We start from the raw sequence: 20,555 nt of genomic DNA on the forward strand, positions 1-20,555 counted from the left end.
GAAACCGAATGTTCTCATGAGCAAGTCAATTGCAGAAAGAGTAAATAGAACATCCTCAGTCCAACATGAATGAAGATTAAAGTACGGAATGGGAGGGAATTCCCCGGCTGTCCAGAGGTTAGGGCTCTGCACTTTCACTGCCAAGGGCCCGGTTCGATCCCTGGTGGGGGAACTAAGATCCCGCAAGCCCCTGCAGCATGGCCCAAAAAACAAAACGAAACAAAACAAAAAAAAACGGAATGGGACAAGTTGAATTACTATTTTTCAGCAAATGATTACCAGTTCGTTATACTAAGTTCTCCTCTTATTTTTTCTTCTGTGAATTCCTTCCATTCCATTCCTCAGGGTCTAGTATAAGTCTTACCAACTCACTAAAGCATTCCCTAACCATTTTAGTCCAAAATAACCTCTTTATTATCTATAACACTCATTTGGCAGATATAAAACACTGCCTCATACTGTTAATTTTCTATGTTCAAAAAAAAAGGACATCCCTGGTGGTCCAGTGGTTAAGACTCTGGGCTTCTACTGCAAAGGGTGAGGGTTCGATCCCTGGCAGGGGAACTATGATCCCTGTATGCTGCAAGGTGCGGCCAAAAATTTAAAAAAAGAAAAAAAAAAAAAAAAAAGTTTTTTAATGGTGAAACTAAAACCTCACCACCCTAAACAACTATATGCACCTCCCTATCTAATCTTTGCCCATTATGCACTCATATTTCATCAAGTTGCAATCATAGATTTATACATAATTTTGTGTTTTACTTTTTTTATATCATGTTTCCATTAAGTTACAAAAAGTTCATGAACATTTATTTAACTGTTCTCTTCCTTGGACATTTAGGTAATTTCGTTTTTCTGTTACATCTACTTAGAACCTCTCACATGGTCACTCCTTCACTTCCTTCAGGTATTTATTCAAATGTCATTGCCTCTTACAGATGGCCAATAGGCACATGGAAAGATGCTCAACATCGCTAATTATTAGAGAAATGCAAATCAAAACTACAATGAGGTACCACCTCACACAAGTCAGAATGGCCATCATTAAAAAGTCTGCAAATAACAAATGCTAGAGAGGGTGTGGAGAAAAGGGAACCCTCCTACACTGTTGGTGGGAATGTAAATTGGTGCAGCCACTATGGAAAACAGTATGGAGGTTCCTTAAAAAACTAAAAATAGAGCTACCATATGATCCTGCAATCCCACTCCTGGGCATATATGTGGAGAAAACTATGATTTGAAAAGATACATGCACCCCAATGTTCACAGCAGCACTATTTACAATAGCCAAGACATGGAAACAACCTAAATTTCCATTGACAGATGAATGGATAAAGAAGATGTGGTGTATATATACACAAATAGAATACTACTCAGCCATAAAAAAGAATGAAACAATGCCATCTGCAGCAACATGGATGGACCTAGAGATTATAAGTGAAGTAAGTCAGAAAGAGAAAAGACAAATACCATATGATATCATTTATATGTGGAATCTAAAATATGGCACAAATGAACTTATTTACAAAACAGAAACAGACTTAGACACAGAAAACAAACTTATGGTTACCAAAGGGGAAAGGGGGTGGCATAAATTAGGAGTTTGGGATTAGCAGAATCAAACTATTATATATAAAATAGATAAAGCAACAAGGTCCTACTGTATAGCACAGGGAACTAGATTCAGTAAACTATAATGGAGAAGAGTATGAAAAACAATATATATATATATATATAAAACTGAATCACTTTGCTGTACACCAGAAACTAATACAACATTGTAAATCAACTACACTTCAATTTTTAAAAAAGTCATTGTCTCATTCTTAACCACACTATTTTAAATTGCATCTTCCCCCCCAACACTTCTCTGCTTTATTTTGCTCAAAAGCACTCATCTCCATCTAACATACTTATATATTAACTTACTTATTTTGTTTATTGTCTGTCTCCCCAATAGTTTAAGTTCCAAGAAGGCAGAGATTTTTGTTTGTTCATCGCTGAGCCCCCTGGTGCCTAGAACAGTGCCTGACACTTGGCAAATGATTATTAAATATTCACCGAATAAATAAATTGAACATCACCGAGGACAGTGTTTTTCTTCAGGTGGCCGTGTGCCTTAAAATGGATTTCCAAAGCTGGGATTACCAAGTCAGAGGGTAAAAACCTCTTATGACTCTTGATAAACAGTGCCAAAATATTTTCTAAAAGGGCCGTACTAATGCACAGTACTCTCAACAGTGTAAAGGCCTACTAAAGGTAACACAATCTGTTACCTTTCTAAGTTCTATTAACCCAAATAAACTGCAAGCTCCTTTAAAGCCAAGTAAGATTGTCTTGTACTTACATTTTGCACTTAATAAGTACCTGTTGAATGATTAAGCTATAGGAAAAGCGTCTTCTCTAAACACTTTCAATAACTCGAAAAGTTCACCTTCTACGTTGAAGAGTATGATGACGTTTCTTTAAAAAAAAAAAAAAAAAAAAGCTTATCTTCCCACCCACCTCAGTTCCTATGCACACCCTCTGTCGAGGAATGAAATCCTGAAGAGGGATGTATGTGAAATGGCCTCGTTGTTACTAAGGCTGGGATTTAGGACGGGAAGGGCAAGATGTCATTGCCTACCCAGACACACACAGCCCACTAGGGAGAGGGGCTCCACTCGGAGCCGCGCCGGCCTCTCAAACACCAGGGCTTTTTCCTTCGAAAAAGTCTTGTTCCTCTGTGGAGAACGGGGGTGTTAGCCCACCCACTCCCTAACTCTGTCTTTAAGTGACAGCCACTTCTTTGGGGTGGCTCCTGCCCTGTTCAAGCCACCATCTCAAAAAGACGCCCCCGGCTTTCCACAAGACACGGCTCCAAGAAAGAAGCCACCCACTTCCCAGCCACCGCCCCCTCAGGCCGCCCGCGCCCCCGGCCCATGGAGAGCCTTCAAAGGAGGGGCTGTAGGTGCCGGCCTCCACCACGACCCGCGAGGAAGCCACGGCTCACAACCGCGGACGCCTGCCTCCCACCACAAACCCAGCGCCAGACGCACCTTTTCTCGCAACTCCCAGCACCCACTTGGCCGGGTCCCCCGGGCCCCACCTGGGCGGCCTTCCACTTCCCTCCGCGCCTCACCCAACGGCAGAAAAGCTCCTCGCCGCCAGCTCGTGTTTGAAATCCGGCACCAACCAATCACAGAGAAATTTATTCCTCCCGCGCTGACCCCTACGCTGCGACGCACGCGTCGGGGCCACGGGGAGGGGGCGGGGACAAGGCTGGGCATGCGCGTTCTGATAGAGCGAAGCCAAAGGCAGCCATCTTGACTAAGGTCAACCGTTTTTTGTTTTTTGTTGTTGTTTCCCCCTTCCCCCAACACCCTCCGGAGCCCTTTCCTGAAGCCATTCACGATACCATGTTGACTAAGGGCAAGTGATACTTCTTGAGTGCAAATTATTCTTGGCTTTACTGTTTTCTCCAGACTGAGAAATAGGACTTTTGGAAACTGTTAACTGAACAGTGTCTCATCTCTCGATTGAATAGGAAGAATTCCGGAAGGAGATAGAACAGCAGTCATTTACAACCATATATGCTGAGCTGTACACTGCCTTCATTGATTCCTGCATTCTAGGTTTTCATTTGACACACATTTATTAAGTGCACCAAATTTGTAACAAGGACTCTCCTAGGAACTGGAAAAATAAAGATGACATGATATCTGCTTTCCAGTAGCTACACATCGGGAAAACAAAAATAAATATAAAATGAAAGCGCCATGATTTCATTTAATAAACGTTCATTTAGAACTTGGCATTGTGCTAACACGGGGCTTTCATACTTTCTTTTAATCCAAATCCACAGTGAGAAACAGATTTTACATTACAACCACGTAGTACAGAACTCTGCTTATCCTTACTCCATGACTGTATTCTGAACTATTTTTTTCCTATTCTCTTACCACCACCCCTGCCATGTTGGTTGTCCCTACCTCATTGAATTTATTAATGATTAGCTACCTGCAACTTGAAAAAAATACTGGCTAATGCATGCAAGAAGCAGTGCGGTTTAAAGGGACGATCACAGGTTTTATAACCAGAAAACTTGACTCCATTTAAACAAATACTGTGGAGCACTTTTGTGCCTCCGCATACTGCTGAACCAGCTGCATCATCACTTTTTAACCCTTCTGTACTTCACTTCCTCCAACTATAAAACAGAAATAACAGTATCAACCCTATCTCACAGGCTTATTCCTAGATCAAACAGGAGAGTATGTGGAACACTATCAAAGTTTACACTTTGTAAACTGTAATAAAGATTTTTCTTATTATTAGGAAAGAGATGAAGAAATATTAACTGTACATATATTATCCCATTTAATCCTTCCCACAACCCTTCAAGGTCAGGAGCACTCATTTAGGTGATTGCATTAGCCTGTGCCTCCTTACACCTATAATACAGTTAAACATATACAAGGACAGAATATGTGTAAAGTGCTTTAGAAGCACAGATGAGGAAGCAATTAATCCTATCAGGGGAGCGGGAGTGTTAGAAAAGCCTACAGAGACTTGTTATCTGAGCCTGGACTTGAAGTATGAATAGGAATTTACCTGATAGAAAGGGGAGGCAATTCCTGCCAATGTGACCTTTCAGAAATGAGTCACATGTATATATAATAAATACACAAGCAAAGGATTTGTGAAGGTTTAGTGCTGTGAAGGAATATTTACCTTAACATGCAGGTAACTTTGGGGGTTCAGTGGGTGTGACACCTCTTGTGCAGCTTGGGCCTGAGGAGGGGAAGAAGCTAGCAAAGAATGACCAGACTAGGAAAGGATGGGACTTTATCCTGTAATTGACACAATGACAAGACAATGGGGCCTGGGTTGACTCCGACTATGTTTGCATTTTACATAGGTCGTACCGGCAAATGGCATGGAGGATTGTCTGGAGAGGGGAAAATCTGAAGGTAGAAAGACTCTTGCTTCATTGTTAGGGAGAGGACCTGAGCTGAATTAGGCCAGTGGCAGCAGGGATGGAAAGGAGGGGACGGGTGGGAAAGACATTCATGAAATGAAATGAATTTATTAAATGATTGGATCTAGGGGTTGAGGGAGAGAAGGGGGTGTAAAATGACTCAGCTTTCTCCCTCTCCCTTTCACCCCTTATCCAATTACTTAGCACAGCTCTTAAGTATCTCTTGTATGTACCCACTTTACTTCTTCCTACCTTCACCACCCTAATCCAATTCAGTGGTCCAAGCCATCAGTGAATCTGTTTACCCCTCACTTGCATTCTTTACACCCTGAATGATCTTTTTTTTTAATTTTAATTTTTTAATATTTATTTATTTGTTTGGTTGCATGGGTCTTAGTTGTGGCATGCATGTGGGATCTAGTTCCCTGACCAGGGATTGAACCCGAGCCCCCTGCATTGGGAGCGAGGAGTCTTACCCACTGTGCCACCAGGGAAGTCCCCTGAATGATCTTTTAAAAATGCAATCCTAATCATGCCTCTCTTTTGTTTAAAACTATTAATGACTTCAACTTCCTCCTCAATAAAGACCAAAATCCTTAATAAGGCTCTCCTAACCTGGCCCTGGCTTGCCCCTAGAGCTGCACTTCCTGACGCTCTGGCGTTTGCAGTTCCTCTTCCCCACCCTTACAGCCTCTTTACCTGGCTAAATTCTACTCAGCCTTTTGGGCAGCTGAGATGTTTTCTGCCTTGCTCAGGGAGGTCTCTGAGGCCTAGAGCCATGCCTTTGCTACAAGCTTCCCCATCATCCTCTTCCTCCGCTGTCACACATGTCAGCTCATCTGTTTCATCTTCCTGGTTCTTCTAGTCACCAGCTATATGGCCTTTCAGAAGTCATCTGTGCCTTTGCTCACTCGTCTATAAATGTAAATCATAATAATACCTATTTCATAGAGTTGTTGAGAGGAATAAGTGAGATATCCATGTAAAGCAATTGGCATACAGGACTTCCCTGGTGGCGCAGTGGTTAAGAATCCGCCTGTCAACGCAGGGGACACGGGTTCGAGCCCTGGTCCGGGAAGATCCCACATGCCGCAGAGCAACTAAGCCCGTGCACCACAACTACTGAGCCTGCGCTCTAGAGCCCGCGAGCCACAACTACTAAGCCCACTCACCACAACTGTTGAAGCCCATGCGCCTAGAGCCTGTGCTCTGCCACAGGAGAAGCCTGACCACAACGAGAAGCCCAAGCACCACAAGGAAGAGTAGCCCACACTCCCAGCAACTAGAGAAAGCCGGCGGGCGGCAACAAAGACCCAAATGCAGCCAAAAATAGGTTTAAAAAAAAAGAGTTCGCACAGTTCCCTGGCACAGAGTAAGTGCTCCGTAAATATTCCTGATTTTCCCTACTAGACTGTAAACTTCCAGAGAACAGAGATGGTACTCCTCTCATTTACTGCTATAATTTCTTGATTTTGCAGCTCCAATAAACAGTCCTTTGGGTGAGCGGAGGTGAGTTCAATAGGATGGTGGAAGCATTCCACTCCATCACCCAAATTCTGTCCCAAATGATGGATGAGGGTTGGTGACACTGCCCCCCCCAATTCCTCCCTCCACCCAAAGCACCACCACACCCCTCCCATTCCACTCAACCCCCTTCCCTGCTGCACCAGCCCGGTGAGAAGAAAGCACAGGAAAGGTGAGGGTGTGGGGGGGTGCGGGGGCGGGGGGGGTCTTAAACCTCTTTCTTCCCAAATTATAGTTGTCTGGGTAGACAGGCATCCTGGGGCTGCACCTGTAACGGAAAAAGCATGAGAACTGATGCCAGAAAGCATGGATTCGATTCCAGCTCGACCACCTATTAGACGAGAGATGTTGGCCTGGTTTTTTAATCCCTCGCATTGGGAGAGCCCCACGCACCGGATGGTTCGGAGGTGACAGCGAGATTACGATTGTAAACGGGCCTCTGTCGGCTGGAACGCGCCGTCGGAGGATGCGTTAGCACCGCTGCGCCCGCCCTCGCTGCCGCACGAGGCAGAACCCTCACCCCACTCCGGCGCGCGGGAGCAGCTAATGGGATTTATGCTAATGCGAGGACGCGGATGACCGGCCGAGCACGCCGCCCCGCCGCCACCCGCGCCCCACCTCTCGCCCGGCGGGCCGCCTGCCCAGAAATCGCGACCGGGGAACGGGCACCGTCGGTCGCTGGGCAGTGGGGGGCCTGGCGGGGCGGGGCGAGACTGGGCCCGTGGCGGCGGGCCGTCTAGTCGCCGCCCAGGGTTTGTCTTCATCCTCTCTCCCCCTCTCGGTTTTTATCTCCCAGTTCCTTCTCATTTGCTCTCCATCTCTAGAGGTCTTACTCCCTACCTCCATTCGAGAATTACTGTTCCCTCCGTCAGTTACACCAGGACGTCTGGAGCACTTCCGCGTTCCAGGCAGTGCGCTCAGCACCCGCGTGGGGTGGGGTACAAGCGGCGCAGAGTGCGGAGGTGGGGACTGTGTTCTGGGGGTTCGGGGGAAGCAAGCCCATTTCTGGCTGGGAATCAGGGAGGAAGAGGCGTCTGAGCCGAGCTTTGAGGAACAGATAGGATCCCAACGGGGAGGGGAGTGGGAAGTGAAGTAGTCAGAAGGGTTAAGAGAAAAATGGAGGGGACTTCCCTGGTGCCGTGGTTGGGAGTCCGCCTGCCAATGCAGGGGACACAGGTTCGAGCCCTGGTCCCGGAGGGTCCCACGTGCCCCGGAGCAACTAAGCCAGTGGGCCACGACTACTGGCCCTACGCTCTGGAGCCCAGTGAGCCACACTACTGAGTCTGCGTGCCACAGCTACCGAAGCCCGCGCGCCTGGAGCCCGTGTTCCACAAGAGAGCCTGGCGGCAGTGAAGAGTGACCCCCCTCGCTGCAGCTGGAGAGGACCCGTGGGCAGTAGCGAAGGCCCAAGGCAGCCAAAAATAAATAAATAAATAAAAATTTAAAATAAATAGAACAGGAAAACTGACATGAGACCCAGCAATTTCATTTAAAAAAAAAAAATGGAAAGAAAATGGAGAAGTAAATCCAGCATGGCCGAAGTGCAAGGATCTTGAAGGGGGGTGGTAAAGACTGGAGGGAATTTTGAAATCACAGTATGAGAGACCTTGAATAAATTAAGATTAATTCTCTAGGCACTAGTGAGCAATTGAAGGTTTTTGAGCAAATGGCAGGCGAGTACTTCTTCCTATTCTCTAAGAGAAGCAGCAAAGCATAGTGGTAAAATGCATGGGCTCTGGAGTTATACTGGCCCTGGTTCAAGGTCTATCTCTGTCACTTATGACCTGTGTGATGGGCAACTTGACTTATCTGTGCCTCCATTTCCCTATGTATTAAATGGGGATGATAATTATAGTCTAAAGGGCTGTTGGGAGGATTAAATGAGACAGTGTTTGCAAAACTCTTAGCACAGTGCCTGGCACATAGTAAGTGCCCCATAAGTATTAGTTATTATTACTTTGTGTCTCCCTGTCTTCTTCTCTGTTTCTTCCCTCTCTTTCTTCTGATCCTTTCCTCCCTCTCAATGAAAAAACAGAAACAAACAAAAAATCTTCCCAAATCCGTGGTTTCCCTGCCCCATGCCTAGGAATCACCCTCTCACAATGAATAAAGCGTTGAATTAAATCAGACTCTAGTAGAACCAAGTCCCCTTCAGAAACACACCTGTGCCTCTCCCAGGTGCCCAGGCTCAGCAGAGCCTAGTTTGGGGGAGGAGGTGTAGTTATCGAGGTTCTGAACTCATCTCTACTAGATTCCAGGCTCCTTGAAAGTCGAGACCACAGCTCATCCACCCTAACCTCGTCCCACTTCTAACAACGTGCCTGACGTTCAGTAGGTCCCTGCTCTAGACCAGTGATTCTCCAGCATGCATCAGAATCCCCTCAAGGGTTCTTGTTAAAACAGATTGCTGAGCCCCACTGTTAGAGTTTCTGGTCATTAGGTCTTTGGTGGGGCCTGAGAATTTGCATTTCTAACACATTTCCAGGTGATGCTGATGTTAGTGATGTAGGTACCACACTTTGAGAACCACTGCTCTAGAATAGCTGTTGAATGGCTACCTCCAAGAAAATGAAAGTAGCTTCACCAGCCCTTTCCTATGCCCAGCTGGTCATGAGCATCCAAAATATGGATCCAAGGCCTAAAATCATGAAGAGTGAGACTCAGGAATTTTCTAAAAACTTCCCAAGTGATTCTGATGTGCAAACAGGTTTGAGTTCCACCAGCTTTGTATTGCCACCCTGCACTCTCCCCCCGCTGACACTCCTGTATTCCCCTCCTCATTGTGTCCACCTCAGCTAACCCTGACCCAGCAAGGGCTACTGCCTGCCTGCACTTTACTCAGAGGACGCTCGCCTACTCACGTTCAAGGTGGCTGGAACTGTAGGGAGACAGGCTGCGAAGAGGAAAGTAGCTGGTTCTGAAAAAAGACCAGAGATTTATGTAAACTGTAACAAGTAGCACTTAGTACTAACTCTTAACCCTAAAAGTTAAGTCCAGAACCAGTGATCGGAGTCAGGCCTGGAATCAAATCTGGGCTCTCTCCCTCTCTGCTCAACTTCTGCAGTCTCCCGTGTTAAATGAAAATAACAGAACCTACTTCACAGGATCGATTTGAGGATTAAAAAGGAGATTACGGATGCAGAGTTCCCTTCCTCAGTTGTTGCTATTTATCCAGAATTTTCACACACATTTCATTAGATTCTCAACAGTCCTGTGAAGCAAGAAAGGCATTATTCCCACAGGAAGGGGAATATTCAACTGCTTGTTCCCTCCCATATTACAGATGAGAAAGCTGAGTCTCAGAGAAGTTAAATGACTTGCCCGGAGTCTGTGCAGTTTGGGTAAATGGGGGAAGGGCTGGAAGCAGAGCGGGCTGCTCCTCTCCACTTACTCTCTGTTTGTTCCTTTGCCATCTCCTTCCCGTGGGCCCCTTTTACAGCTCCTCTAGGTGTGTTTTACCAGATCTGAACGGAAGGAAGTCGGTGGTGGGGGGGATTCTCTCTGCACCTCTCGGGGATGGTCCTGCTCTCCCGCCCACCACCCAGCCCTCTGCCTGCAACCTCCTCCCTATTTCGGCCCCTGTAGGACTGATACTGGCAGTCCCTGTGGCAAACATCTACCCTGAATTCAAATTCTGGTGCCACCCCCTCATGAACTGTGTGAATTTAAACAGATCTCTTCCCCTCTCCAGGCCTGTCTTCTCATCTGTGACATGAGGAGTGGTTTAAATCCATGGTTCCCAAATTTAGAGGCCTTGGAGTGATCACAGGAGATTTAGCCCCTGGCTCCATAAAGACTGTGAGTAACCCATCTGTGTGTAATTAACTGTCTGTGTGTAACTGTGTGATTGCTGGAGGATGAATAAAATACAAATGAGCTTTAATGATGAGATCCAGAGCTCAGTCATTATGTGTTTTCTCAATCAACAGATATCAAAAATACAACTACTGGAATTCCCTATCAGACCAGTGGTTAGGACTCAGCACTTTCACTGCCAAGGGCCTGGGTTCAATCCCTGGTCAGGGAACTAAGATCTTGCAAGCTGCATGGCACGGCCAAAAAAAAAACAAAAACAAAAAATGCAACTACTAACATGTCAGGGCCTTGGAAATGTTTTGGAGTGAAAAAGTTTGGTAATCCTTTGGAGGCCCTTGGAGCTGCCATGCTACAAAACTACAAAAAGAGAAGGGGCTTTCCGCCACCAGGGGGCGCTGCAGCCCCGTGCTATATGGAAACTGAGGGCCGCGCGTGAGAGGGTGGTTCCAAACGGGGAGAGGGTATGGCCTTGGGTCTAGAGACCACAACTGAGACCTGTTACACGTAAGGCTCTGTAAGGGAGATGTACCTCCTGAGCTGGGGGAGGTAAGGGACCCAGAGGGGACTCAGCACAGTGCATACACCTAAGTTCCATCCGGTTGGACCTTGAGCTCCAGTTCCTGGCCTGGCACGTAGAAAAATTCTCACATTTCACCTCAGCTATCTTCAGGCAAGGGAAGGGACTGAGGAAAGAAAAGGTACCAAACAAGGCACGGATGGCCATCCCGAGTGAGTGGTCTTGGCACGAACCTCAGGAGTGTGGGGAACAGGTGGAGATCCGTGGAGGCAGGGAATGCTTTCTGAAGGTGGAGTTGGGGACAATCAGAGAGGAGCAGGAAGGTCAGTTCAGGCAGAGATTCTGTCTAAGAAAGGAATCATTATGAGAAGACCTTTGCTGAGATGTGGGCCTGCCTCGCCTGGCAATAGGAAGCAGCAGCTCACAGCCAGAGGGGAGGACAGGAGAGGCCAGCACCCTCCTCTGCTGTCACCCTCTCGCCCACCCCACCCCAAACCTGCTGAACCCTGGGCAGAGTTCTGACCCAGCTCAGGCTCTCCAACCAGGAATTTTTCCCTGGCAAGGGCGGGAGAACCTTGAAGAGAGAAGTAGTTTCCCACACAATATACCCCAGAGGCTGAGGCCCTGTCACACTCATAAACTGTCAGGATCCAGAAAAGCTTCCAGCTCAACCTGAAGGTGCACGCAGCCAAACAGGTGCTCACCTTGACAAACTCTACCCCGCCCTGGGACAGACAGACAGACATACACACACATACACACACACACACACACACACACACACACACACACACACACACACACACAAGCTCAGGCTTGATTTTAGCAGAACAAATGAAGGACCCAGAGCCAGAGCACTGCCTCACTCCCCCCACTTCTCCTCCCTGGCCGAGCTCCACTCACCTGCTGTTCCCTTCTTGTGGCCGCCAGTGGGCTCTGAGCAGCAGATTCCTTCCCACAGTCACTCAGCCCTACCTGACCCCTTTCCCCCTCCGCCTGGGCTCTGGACACCAGCCCTGACCCCCAGGCTGAGTGTCTCTCAAGCACTACTCCTCCTGCCCTCCCACACCTCTGGCTCTCCCACACCTCTGGCCCTCCCAGGATGCTTTTTTTTTTTTTTTTTTTAATTTTATTTATTTATTTATTTATTTATGGCTGTGTTGGGTCTTCATTTCTGTGCGAGGGCTTTCTCTAGTTGCGGCAAGCGGGGGCCGTTCTTCATCGCGGTGCGCGGGCCTCTCACTATCGTGGCCTCTCTCGTTGCGGAGCACAGGCTCCAGACGCGCAGGCTCAGCCATTGTGGCTCATGGGCCCAGTTGCTCCGCGGCATGTGGGATCTTCCCAGGCCAGGGCTCGAACCCGTGTCCCCTGCATCGGCAGGCAGATTCTCAACCATTGCGCCACCAGGGAAGCCCAACCAGGATGGCTTTTTGAGGTTGCCAAGCTTGAGTGCTCATCTAAGCAGGGAGGACCAGACGGAGAAGCAGCCAGAGGAGCACGGGAATTCACACTGGTGAGGCTTCTTGGGCAGCAGAGTGGACAGCAGGATGGACAGGGGGACTGGCCACTCTGGAGAGGGTGGGCGTGCCCTGCCTTGCCCCATCTCAACAGGACCATCTCCCAAGCTTAGAATTTTGGCTTCAACACACACACACACACACACACACACACACACACACACACACACACACACACCAGGCCTGTCTGCTCTGCAGAAGTCTGTTTCCCTGGGGCTCTAGGCCCTGTTTCTTCATTGCCCACCAAGCCTTTCCCATCTGCTTTCCCAGAGGAACCCTCAGTTATGGGTCCCCCTCAGAGATCTCCAAATTTTCTAGTCTCTTTCAGCCTTCCGGAGATAAGGCATATCAAATCTGCGATCACTGCAGCTGCCCCATTACAACCCAGCCCCTACACTTCCCACCTCGGTGCCTCATGAAGCCTCCAAGGCTGGGAGGGAGGTCAGAATGGAGCCCATGCTGGCAAAATGAGAAAAGATTAGAGCAATACATTTACTGTCAATGGCAATAAGGCTGCCTGAACAGGGGAGGAGGAATATTTGATTTCAGGCTCTCCGAGGTCTCGATGGAGGAACACTGGCAGCCTGCAGCCCCAGGCCTGATGGAATGGGGAGGGCTGGTCCCAGCCCCAGCCAAATGGGGACCCTGGTGCCCCAGGCCTCCTGTCTCCGTATCGACCCCATCCTCCACAGTCACCTGCTGGGTTCCCGTTCCCTCCTCTCCCCTCCCATCATTTCTTCCTTTCCACTGCCAAACTTGTTTCCCCGCAGCAGTTCTTCTACCGGTGCAGGGTGATGGAGCAGAAAGAACACTGCTCTAGGGGCTGGAAAGGAGGCCTGGGTTCTAACCCCCCTACTGCGTCCAAGCCGAGAGACTTCCTGCAAGTCACTGAGCATCTCTGAGTCTGGGAACAGAGTGGGCTGGGGGACAACACGGCATTTGACATCCTGAGGTCACTCAGCCATCCATTGCTTCAGTGGTCTTGGGCAACATCACTTAACGTCTCTGAGCTCCCATTTATCTATAAAGTGGGGGTGAAGCAAATAACAAGACCTAACTATTTCCTAGGGCAGCGGTGACATGAAAGCTGTAAACAATTGTGAGGATTGCAATGTCTTGTTTACATGGAATTCGTGGTATGTTCCCTGGCTGAAGAATGGGACTGAGCTTCGACCAGAAGCTCCAGATGGTTCCTTCCGGCCCTAGGATCCTGGCTCTGTGCCCTGCCCTCTCCAGTGAGTGGAGGGTGTAACCTCTCTGGGAAGGCACATCAGGCGATTTCTTGGTCAAACAGGTCTGAGCTGAGGAGTCAACTGTCCTGGACCTGTCCTGAAAGACATTCTGGAGGGGAAGATTTTAAAAGCAGCTGGTCAATAGTATCTCTTTCCTAACTCTTCCTAGCCTTGTGTCCACATGTGAATGGCTCCCCCTGGAGTTGGGCAGTGTGGCATGTCTGCCTAGATGGGAGTGAGACAACTGCGGCCCAGCCTCCAGGTGATGGACAAGGTGTGAGGCAGGGAGGCTAGGGGATGGACTTAACATTTATTTCTAGGCTGCCTGGAAACACATGCAGTGTTTTTCATCTGATATGTGGTCTACACAGTAGCCTGAGAGGCAGGTATAATTGACACGGAGGTTGAATAACTTGCCCATTGTTATCTGCTGGAAGGAACTGTGACTCAGGTCTGCTGGGTCCCATCACTCCACACTGCCTCCCGCTGGACCAGAAGGCTCGAGGCTTCAGCCTCAGGCCTGGCTCGCCATGGCTGAGCTGGGAAACTGGGCAGATTTTTAAGAGAATGGCACTCTTAACCAACTTAGCACAGAGACTGCCTTGGAAAGTGTAGAGCCCTGCTCAAATGCGTTAGACCTCCATGTGCTTCTTTTCTGGTTCCAACCTCATTTCCCACCCCACCTCCTCTGCGTGGTCCTCCCCTCTGGCCAGATCTCCTCACTTCATTTTCCACCTGACACATCAAGCTGATTCCTCTCTCCCCCTCCCCCTCTACCCATCCAGATCTCACCAATCCTTTGAAGCCTAGATTAGGGGCCTCCTCCTCCTTGAAGCCTTTCCTACCACCAAAAGTGGCAATAAGCATAGACTTCCTCAACTTACTAGTCACTTTTTATGAATGTGTCCTGATTCCCCAAGAGAGTCCCCAACGGATTCTCCGAGGGCACAGACTATGTGTCCTACCTCTTTGTAATCTTGGGGCTTACCTAGACTCTGGTACCTATTGGGTGTTAAAAAGACTTTTGTAGCTGAAGGTGATGATTGTGGTGATGGTGCTTACGACAGAATTCACATTTGAGTTTCAAGTAGAGGTGGGGGGACTTCCCTGGTGGCGCAGTGGTTAAGAATGTGTCTGCCAATGCAGGGGACACAAGTTCGAGCCCTGGTCCGGGAAGATCCCGCATGCTGCAGAGCAACTAAGCCCGTGCACCAAAACTACTGAGTCTGCACTCCAGAGCCCTCGAGCCACAACTACTGAAGCCCACGCGCCTAGAGCCTGTGCTCCACAACAAGAGAAGCCTCCGCAATGAGAAGCCCACACCACAATGAAGAGTAGACCCCGCTCGCCGCAACTAGAGAAAGTCCACGTGCAGAAATGAAGACCCAATGCAGCCAAAAATAAATAAATAAATAAATAAATTTTAAAAAATAATAATAAAGTAGAGGTGGGGGTAATGGTGACAGTGGTGATGACTGTGATGGCAGTCATGGTGGTGAGTTTGAAATGTGGTGGTGTTGGTAGTGATGGTGGTGATATTGATGATTTGAAGATGGTGGTAGTGATGGTGACAGTGGCTGTACTAATTATCTATCGCTGCATAGCAAATTAATCACAAAACTTAACAGTTCAAAAAACACACATTTATTATCTCATAGTTTCTGTGGATCAGGAATCTGGGCATGGCTTAGCCGGGTACCTCTGGCTCCAAGTCTCTCACAAGACTGCAACCAAGGTGTTAGCATGGGTTGCAATCTCATCTATAATCTCCACCAGCAGAGAATCTGCTTCCAAGCTCACTCATGATTGTTGGCAGGATTCAGTTCCTCTTGGGCTCTTGGATCTTGCCGGGTGTTGGCCTGAGGCCTCCCTCAGTTCCTTGCCATGTGGGCCTCTCCACAGGGCAGCTGGCTTTCCTCAGTGCAAGAGGGAAGCCACATCTTTTTGTAGCCTCATCTTGAAATAACCTTCCATCACCCCTGCTGAGTCCTATTCACTAGAAGTGAGTCATTAAATACAGCCCACACTCGAGGGGTTAGGATTACACAAGGGCGTGAACACTAGGAGGCAGGGGCCACTGGGAGTCACCTTAGAGGCTGCCTACCATGATGGCTACAGTGGTGATGATGATAATGGAGGAGGAGAGTTGGAGAGTGATGATACCGATGATGGAGAACGCGATTGGATCAGGATGGTAAGGTATCTGAGAGTGAAAGTATTGGTGTCCAGTCCATATCAGAGTTGAAAAGTAGTTCCCCCAAACTAGATCTGAGCAGAGGGGTCCAGCTGACTAGAGCCAGTTATACAAGACCCCTCTCCTCCACCACACTGCAGTCCATTCCAGGTCCAGGTCCAGGTCCATCCCCCTAGAGTCCTCCTTCCCCATTACATTCTTTGCCAATCACCCCACCCTAGGCTGATGTTCTTCTTTAGGCAATTAATGAGCTAAGTAATTGCCAGATGGAGAGCAATAACCACTAGCAATTGAAGGGAGGAGGGAAAAGAGAGTGGTCAGAGGCCCAAGGGAGTCAGAGAGGTGCTGCCAGTTTGGGGACTGGGCTGTGGTTCTTTCAAGTTGGATAAAGCATCCACCTCATCCTGTACTGAATCCTCATGTCCTTAGTCTCCAGCTCCACATCCCCATAGGACGCAACCCACCACCAGCACCACTTTATCTTCTCTCTCTCAATCCTTCACATAGGCTTTAGGCTACAGCTTCCCTGAGCCCAGGGCAGCCCGTCCCCCTCCCTCCATCTCCTGCCTCTAATCTCTCCCTACTTCTGACTACCTGCTGTTTCTTAAAATCCCCCCAACATCACTCCTGTTTTTAATAAGCACAGAAGGAGCTCACCTTTTTTTTTTTTTTTTTTTTTTTGGCCTCGCCACGTGGTGAGGCTTGAGGGATCTTAGTTCCCCGACCAGGGATCAAACCCGAGGCCCTGGCAGTGAGAGCGCAGAGTCCTAACCATTGGACCACCAGGGAATTCCCAGAGCTCACCTTTTCTGATGCTTCATATCTTCAACGACCACCACCAAGCCCCCTAATCCAATGCCAATGCCAGGGTTTTCAGGTCTGGCAAGGCAAAATAAAGCTTACTTCTCTGGAAAAGTCTCTTTAGGCAGCCAGGTGATATTGGGTGTCATGGGGCCAAGTCCTCCTCCAGTAGGATCACCAGGTTGAGTGACAGGGATAAAATATATTAGCTTGGGAGTCAGGAGACCGGGACTCTAATCCCAGCTTTGTCACTCACTAATCATGCCACTTGGGCTTTCTGGCCTCAGTGTCCTCAACTGTTTCATGGTGGTAGTTGAAGGTGAGGGGTGGATTAGGTGACCTCTAAAGACCCTGTCTGTTCTAAACTTTGATTCTGATTCCCATGAGAAGGGCGGAGGGTGAATGGAGGGTGACAGCTATGCTGGAAAACCTAGGGCCACATGGCTGAAAAATAGTTTCTGTTTGCAGAGGCTCATCAAACCTGGTCACAGTGGAGAACCTTCATCCTGTGCATCCTGTAGGAACCCAAGGCAACCCCAACCTTCCTTTTCTGCATCTTCCCAGACTCCCCACCCCCAGGTGCACACCCTCTGCATCGCCAGCTTCCCCTCTGGTCCCTCTTCAGTACATCCAGGAAGTAGCCATCTGCCAATCCTTTCTATAACTCACCTCTTTTGTTTCCTTTCCCCCTCCAGACACACCTGTACTGTCCCCACCCTTATTCAGTCCTTTGCCTCTTCTCTCCTGGACCTCCGTAAAACACCTCCCACCCGCTTGGTCTATGTGACATCTCTCTCTTGGTTCTTCCCTTCGACCAATCTTTCTCAGTTCCCTTTGTCTTTCAGCCTCCTTTCATGCCTCCCTTCCTCCTGTTCACCCCTTAAACTTGTGTGAATTCCCTAAGGCTTTGTCCTTAGCCATCTCATAAGGGTACCACAATAACAAAAGCAAAAACAACTAGGATTTAATGGTGCTTATACTGTTCAAAAGGGCCCTCACATGTATTTTCATTTGATTCTCTGAGGTAAGCCACTCTCTCCCATTTAATAGAAGTCAGTTTTGCTTTCACAGAGTCTCTGAAAACTGTCCTTTCTTTTTTATTCTCTTTGCCACTGCCCTAATTCAAGCCCTTAATGCCTCTTCTTAGACCCTCGCTTCAGCACCTAGCTGACAATAGTGTAGGTCTTAGCAGCCGGTGAGAAGGAAAGGATGTAGTTCCAGTTAACCAACTGACCAAGGGCTTTAGACTTAACTGAACCAGACCAGGCCCCACTCAGAACACAGTGGGCTGTACTGTAAAGATAAGGCAGTCAGAACCAGAATCATTTTGGGGAAGAGATTAGGGTCACACACGAAAATTCAAAATCTATGGTTAGCCCAAGCGTAAAGAGGAAAGTTCCTGATGAAACAAGCAAAGGGCTGCATAATGAAGTCTAGGAGAATCTCCCTGGAAGCCCCACCTCGCCAGGACCTTTGTGCCGGGTCCCAAATCATCTCTAATCAACCCAATCTGTGGCCTCAGCCTGCTGGAGCAGGTAAACCTTGACTCTCTAGTTTAAGTCAGGAAAATCCTACCCCAGGAAGGAAAAAGAATAAGAATAAAGAAAATAATCTCAGAAATATTGAACAAAGAAATTTAAATGCATGATATTGTTTTTGTAATGGCTTTTTGGGGCAATTGTTGTAATACTCTTTTTTTGGTCTGCTTTTAAAGATGTTTAAAGCTTTTAGGAAAACCTGATTTATGAAAAGTTTGATTTCATTTGCAATCAAGGTTTAAATATTTGGGGAAATATAATTTGCCAAATTTATGAGTTTTTGATATATTGGTTGCATAAGTAGTAGGAGAATATTTAGGGGAATGTTAATAATTGAATAAAGATTAACAAACTGGACATCAAAGTAGAAAAAATAATGAGTATTCCTCTCCATGCCCCAAAGTGCCTAAGATATTAAAGAATTTATCATCTTAAACTTCCCATCTGTGATTTCTGCTGTCTTCAATTAATTCCATTCTATAGCAAACACCTCTGTGACCCCATTTCCTCATCTATAAAATGGGATGGTATTATTACCTACTAAGAGAGTGGTTGTGAGGATTTAATGAGAGAATTCCTTCCATAGCACTTAGAACAACACCCAGTACACAAACTCAGTAATGTTGGCTGTCTTTATCTTTCCCCAATACCACTTTGATCATGCCACCTCCTGCTCAAAAACTTTAGTTGCTCCCCAGTCACCCCAGACAAATGCAAGCTCCTCCACATGATGTCAGGAACCTCTATGTCCTTACCTCTCCCTGCTTTGCTATTCCCCCTCACCTAACAGACAGACAAAGTTATTATCTCTTTGCTTCACCCTGGTCCCTATCATCATTTCTTCCATACTGTTCCTATTCCTGAAATGCCATGCCTCCCTCCCATGCCATTACAGCCAATTCAGACTCCAACCCATCTCAAATGCTACATCTCTCAAGACATTTTCTTGGTCATCATCAACTCTCTCCCTGCTTGGAGCACTTTATTTATTGTTTCCTGGCAAACATCACATTCAGTGTCATGCATCAGAGTCAATTACCTATGTGTCTGGTCATCCCAGTTGGGCCATAAGCTCCTTGAAGGCAAGATTCACTTCTAGTTGATCTTGGGGAACACATGGCTGCCCTGCCCAGGTCCTGGTGTGTAGTAGGTGCTCAACTAACAGGTGGTGGATTCCTCTAGTTCTGGGTAGTTGTATCAGCTAAGCAGAAGCGGCAGGGACCGGCAGCCTCCCTAGACCAGTGTCCCCACCCTCACTGGCCTACGTGGACCTTGGGGGACAGGAAACGGAGGCAGCCAGCAGTCTTCGTGGGCCAGGGCCCACGGGGCAGATGGAAAGATGGCAGAGCCAGATTCCAGGAGCATGTGGAGCTGTGTCTGCTTAGTTCATCAGCATTTCCCCAGACATTCAGCCCCTCAGTCAGTCAACATTTTTTTTAGACTCCTCTGTGCCAGGCCCTGTGTGAGGAGTGGCAGACACCAAGACTGTTGCCACTTCCTGAAGCGGTACGCCCATGTGCCCGAGCTCCCGTGTGTACACATACATGTGCCCATGTGTGCACCGCACGCGGCCTGAGTCCTTGCTCCTGACCAACCCAGCGTCTGTGAGCCCAGGCTGAGGGCCGCTTTCCCCCTGTTTCCAAACAACCCCCCTTTCAGCGCCAGCACCTACCTCCTCCCCTTGTTGGGGCTGCCGCTGATGATGAAATCTGGCTTGCAGCACCCTCTTCCCCCCCCTTCCTGCCGGCCTGGGAGAGGATTAAGCCGCTGGAGTCTGAAATCCGAAAGATCCCAGCTTCTGCTCCCCAGCACCTCCTCACGCCCCCTCCCCTCCCCGCCCATGCAAAACCAGAAAATTAATCTCCCCCTCTGCCTGTGATATGGCGGGCTGCATTACAAGCTGGGCGTTGAGATAAAGTGAGGAGCTGCGGGACGGCGGCCCAGTGCTGGGGCCCCGGGTGGGGCCGGCCTGGGAGATAAGGGCCTCCCAGCTCCATGAATTATTCACCGGCACTGCCTCCTCCGGCTCTCGCAGGCTGCCCCGGGCGCTGAGATTGCGCCTTCCAGAGACGCCTGGTTAAGGTGGGAGGAGGGTGGGGGCAAGAGGGGAGAGAGGAAGACTGCTGTCAGCTGGGGACAGCTCAGAGACACAAGTGCCCTGCAGGACCAACTGATGCAGAGAGAGGAAGGTGTCTCCAGCCTAGGGAACCCCCAGACCCAGCCATGACCCCCAGGAGTGCTCCTCATTTAGGCAACTCACTAAACACTACTGAGCAGCTGCAACGGCCAGGCTCAGGCCAGGTCCTGGCATCCCAGAGCTGAAGATGCAGTTCCTGCCCTCAAGGTGCCCAGGATCCAAAGCACCTACTGAGTGTGGGCAGAGCACAGTCCGCGGCCGGTTGCCTGGTCCACAATCCTTCCCCTTCCCCTCTTCTGGAGGTCAAAATAGCCGCTGC

General features: G+C 48.5%; 1 protein-coding gene across 6 annotated transcripts in view; it reads right to left on the minus strand.

Moving 5' to 3' along the window:
- Nucleotides 1-7,394, minus strand: part of RACGAP1 (Rac GTPase activating protein 1) — a 32,840-nt gene extending 25,446 nt beyond the window's left edge. Inside the window, exons 1-2 of one of the 6 annotated variants that reach the window (XM_036867406.1) lie at nt 7,325-7,372; nt 6,699-6,752 (exon numbers count right to left, since the gene is read on the minus strand). In XM_036867406.1, the coding sequence (XP_036723301.1) occupies nt 6,699-6,739 (41 nt within the window). In that variant the 5' untranslated portion in view covers nt 6,740-6,752; nt 7,325-7,372. Of the gene's footprint in view, nt 1-2,347; nt 2,464-3,038; nt 3,161-6,698; nt 6,753-7,324 lie in introns of those variants that run through there. The other 5 variants (XM_036867412.1, XM_036867410.1, XM_036867411.1 and 2 more) reach the window with 5 other exon arrangements.
- Nucleotides 7,395-20,555: the final 13,161 nt, after the last annotated feature.

The sequence above is a fragment of the Balaenoptera musculus genome, chromosome 10, assembly GCF_009873245.2.
Source record: "Balaenoptera musculus isolate JJ_BM4_2016_0621 chromosome 10, mBalMus1.pri.v3, whole genome shotgun sequence".
Lineage (NCBI taxonomy): Eukaryota > Metazoa > Chordata > Mammalia > Artiodactyla > Balaenopteridae > Balaenoptera > Balaenoptera musculus.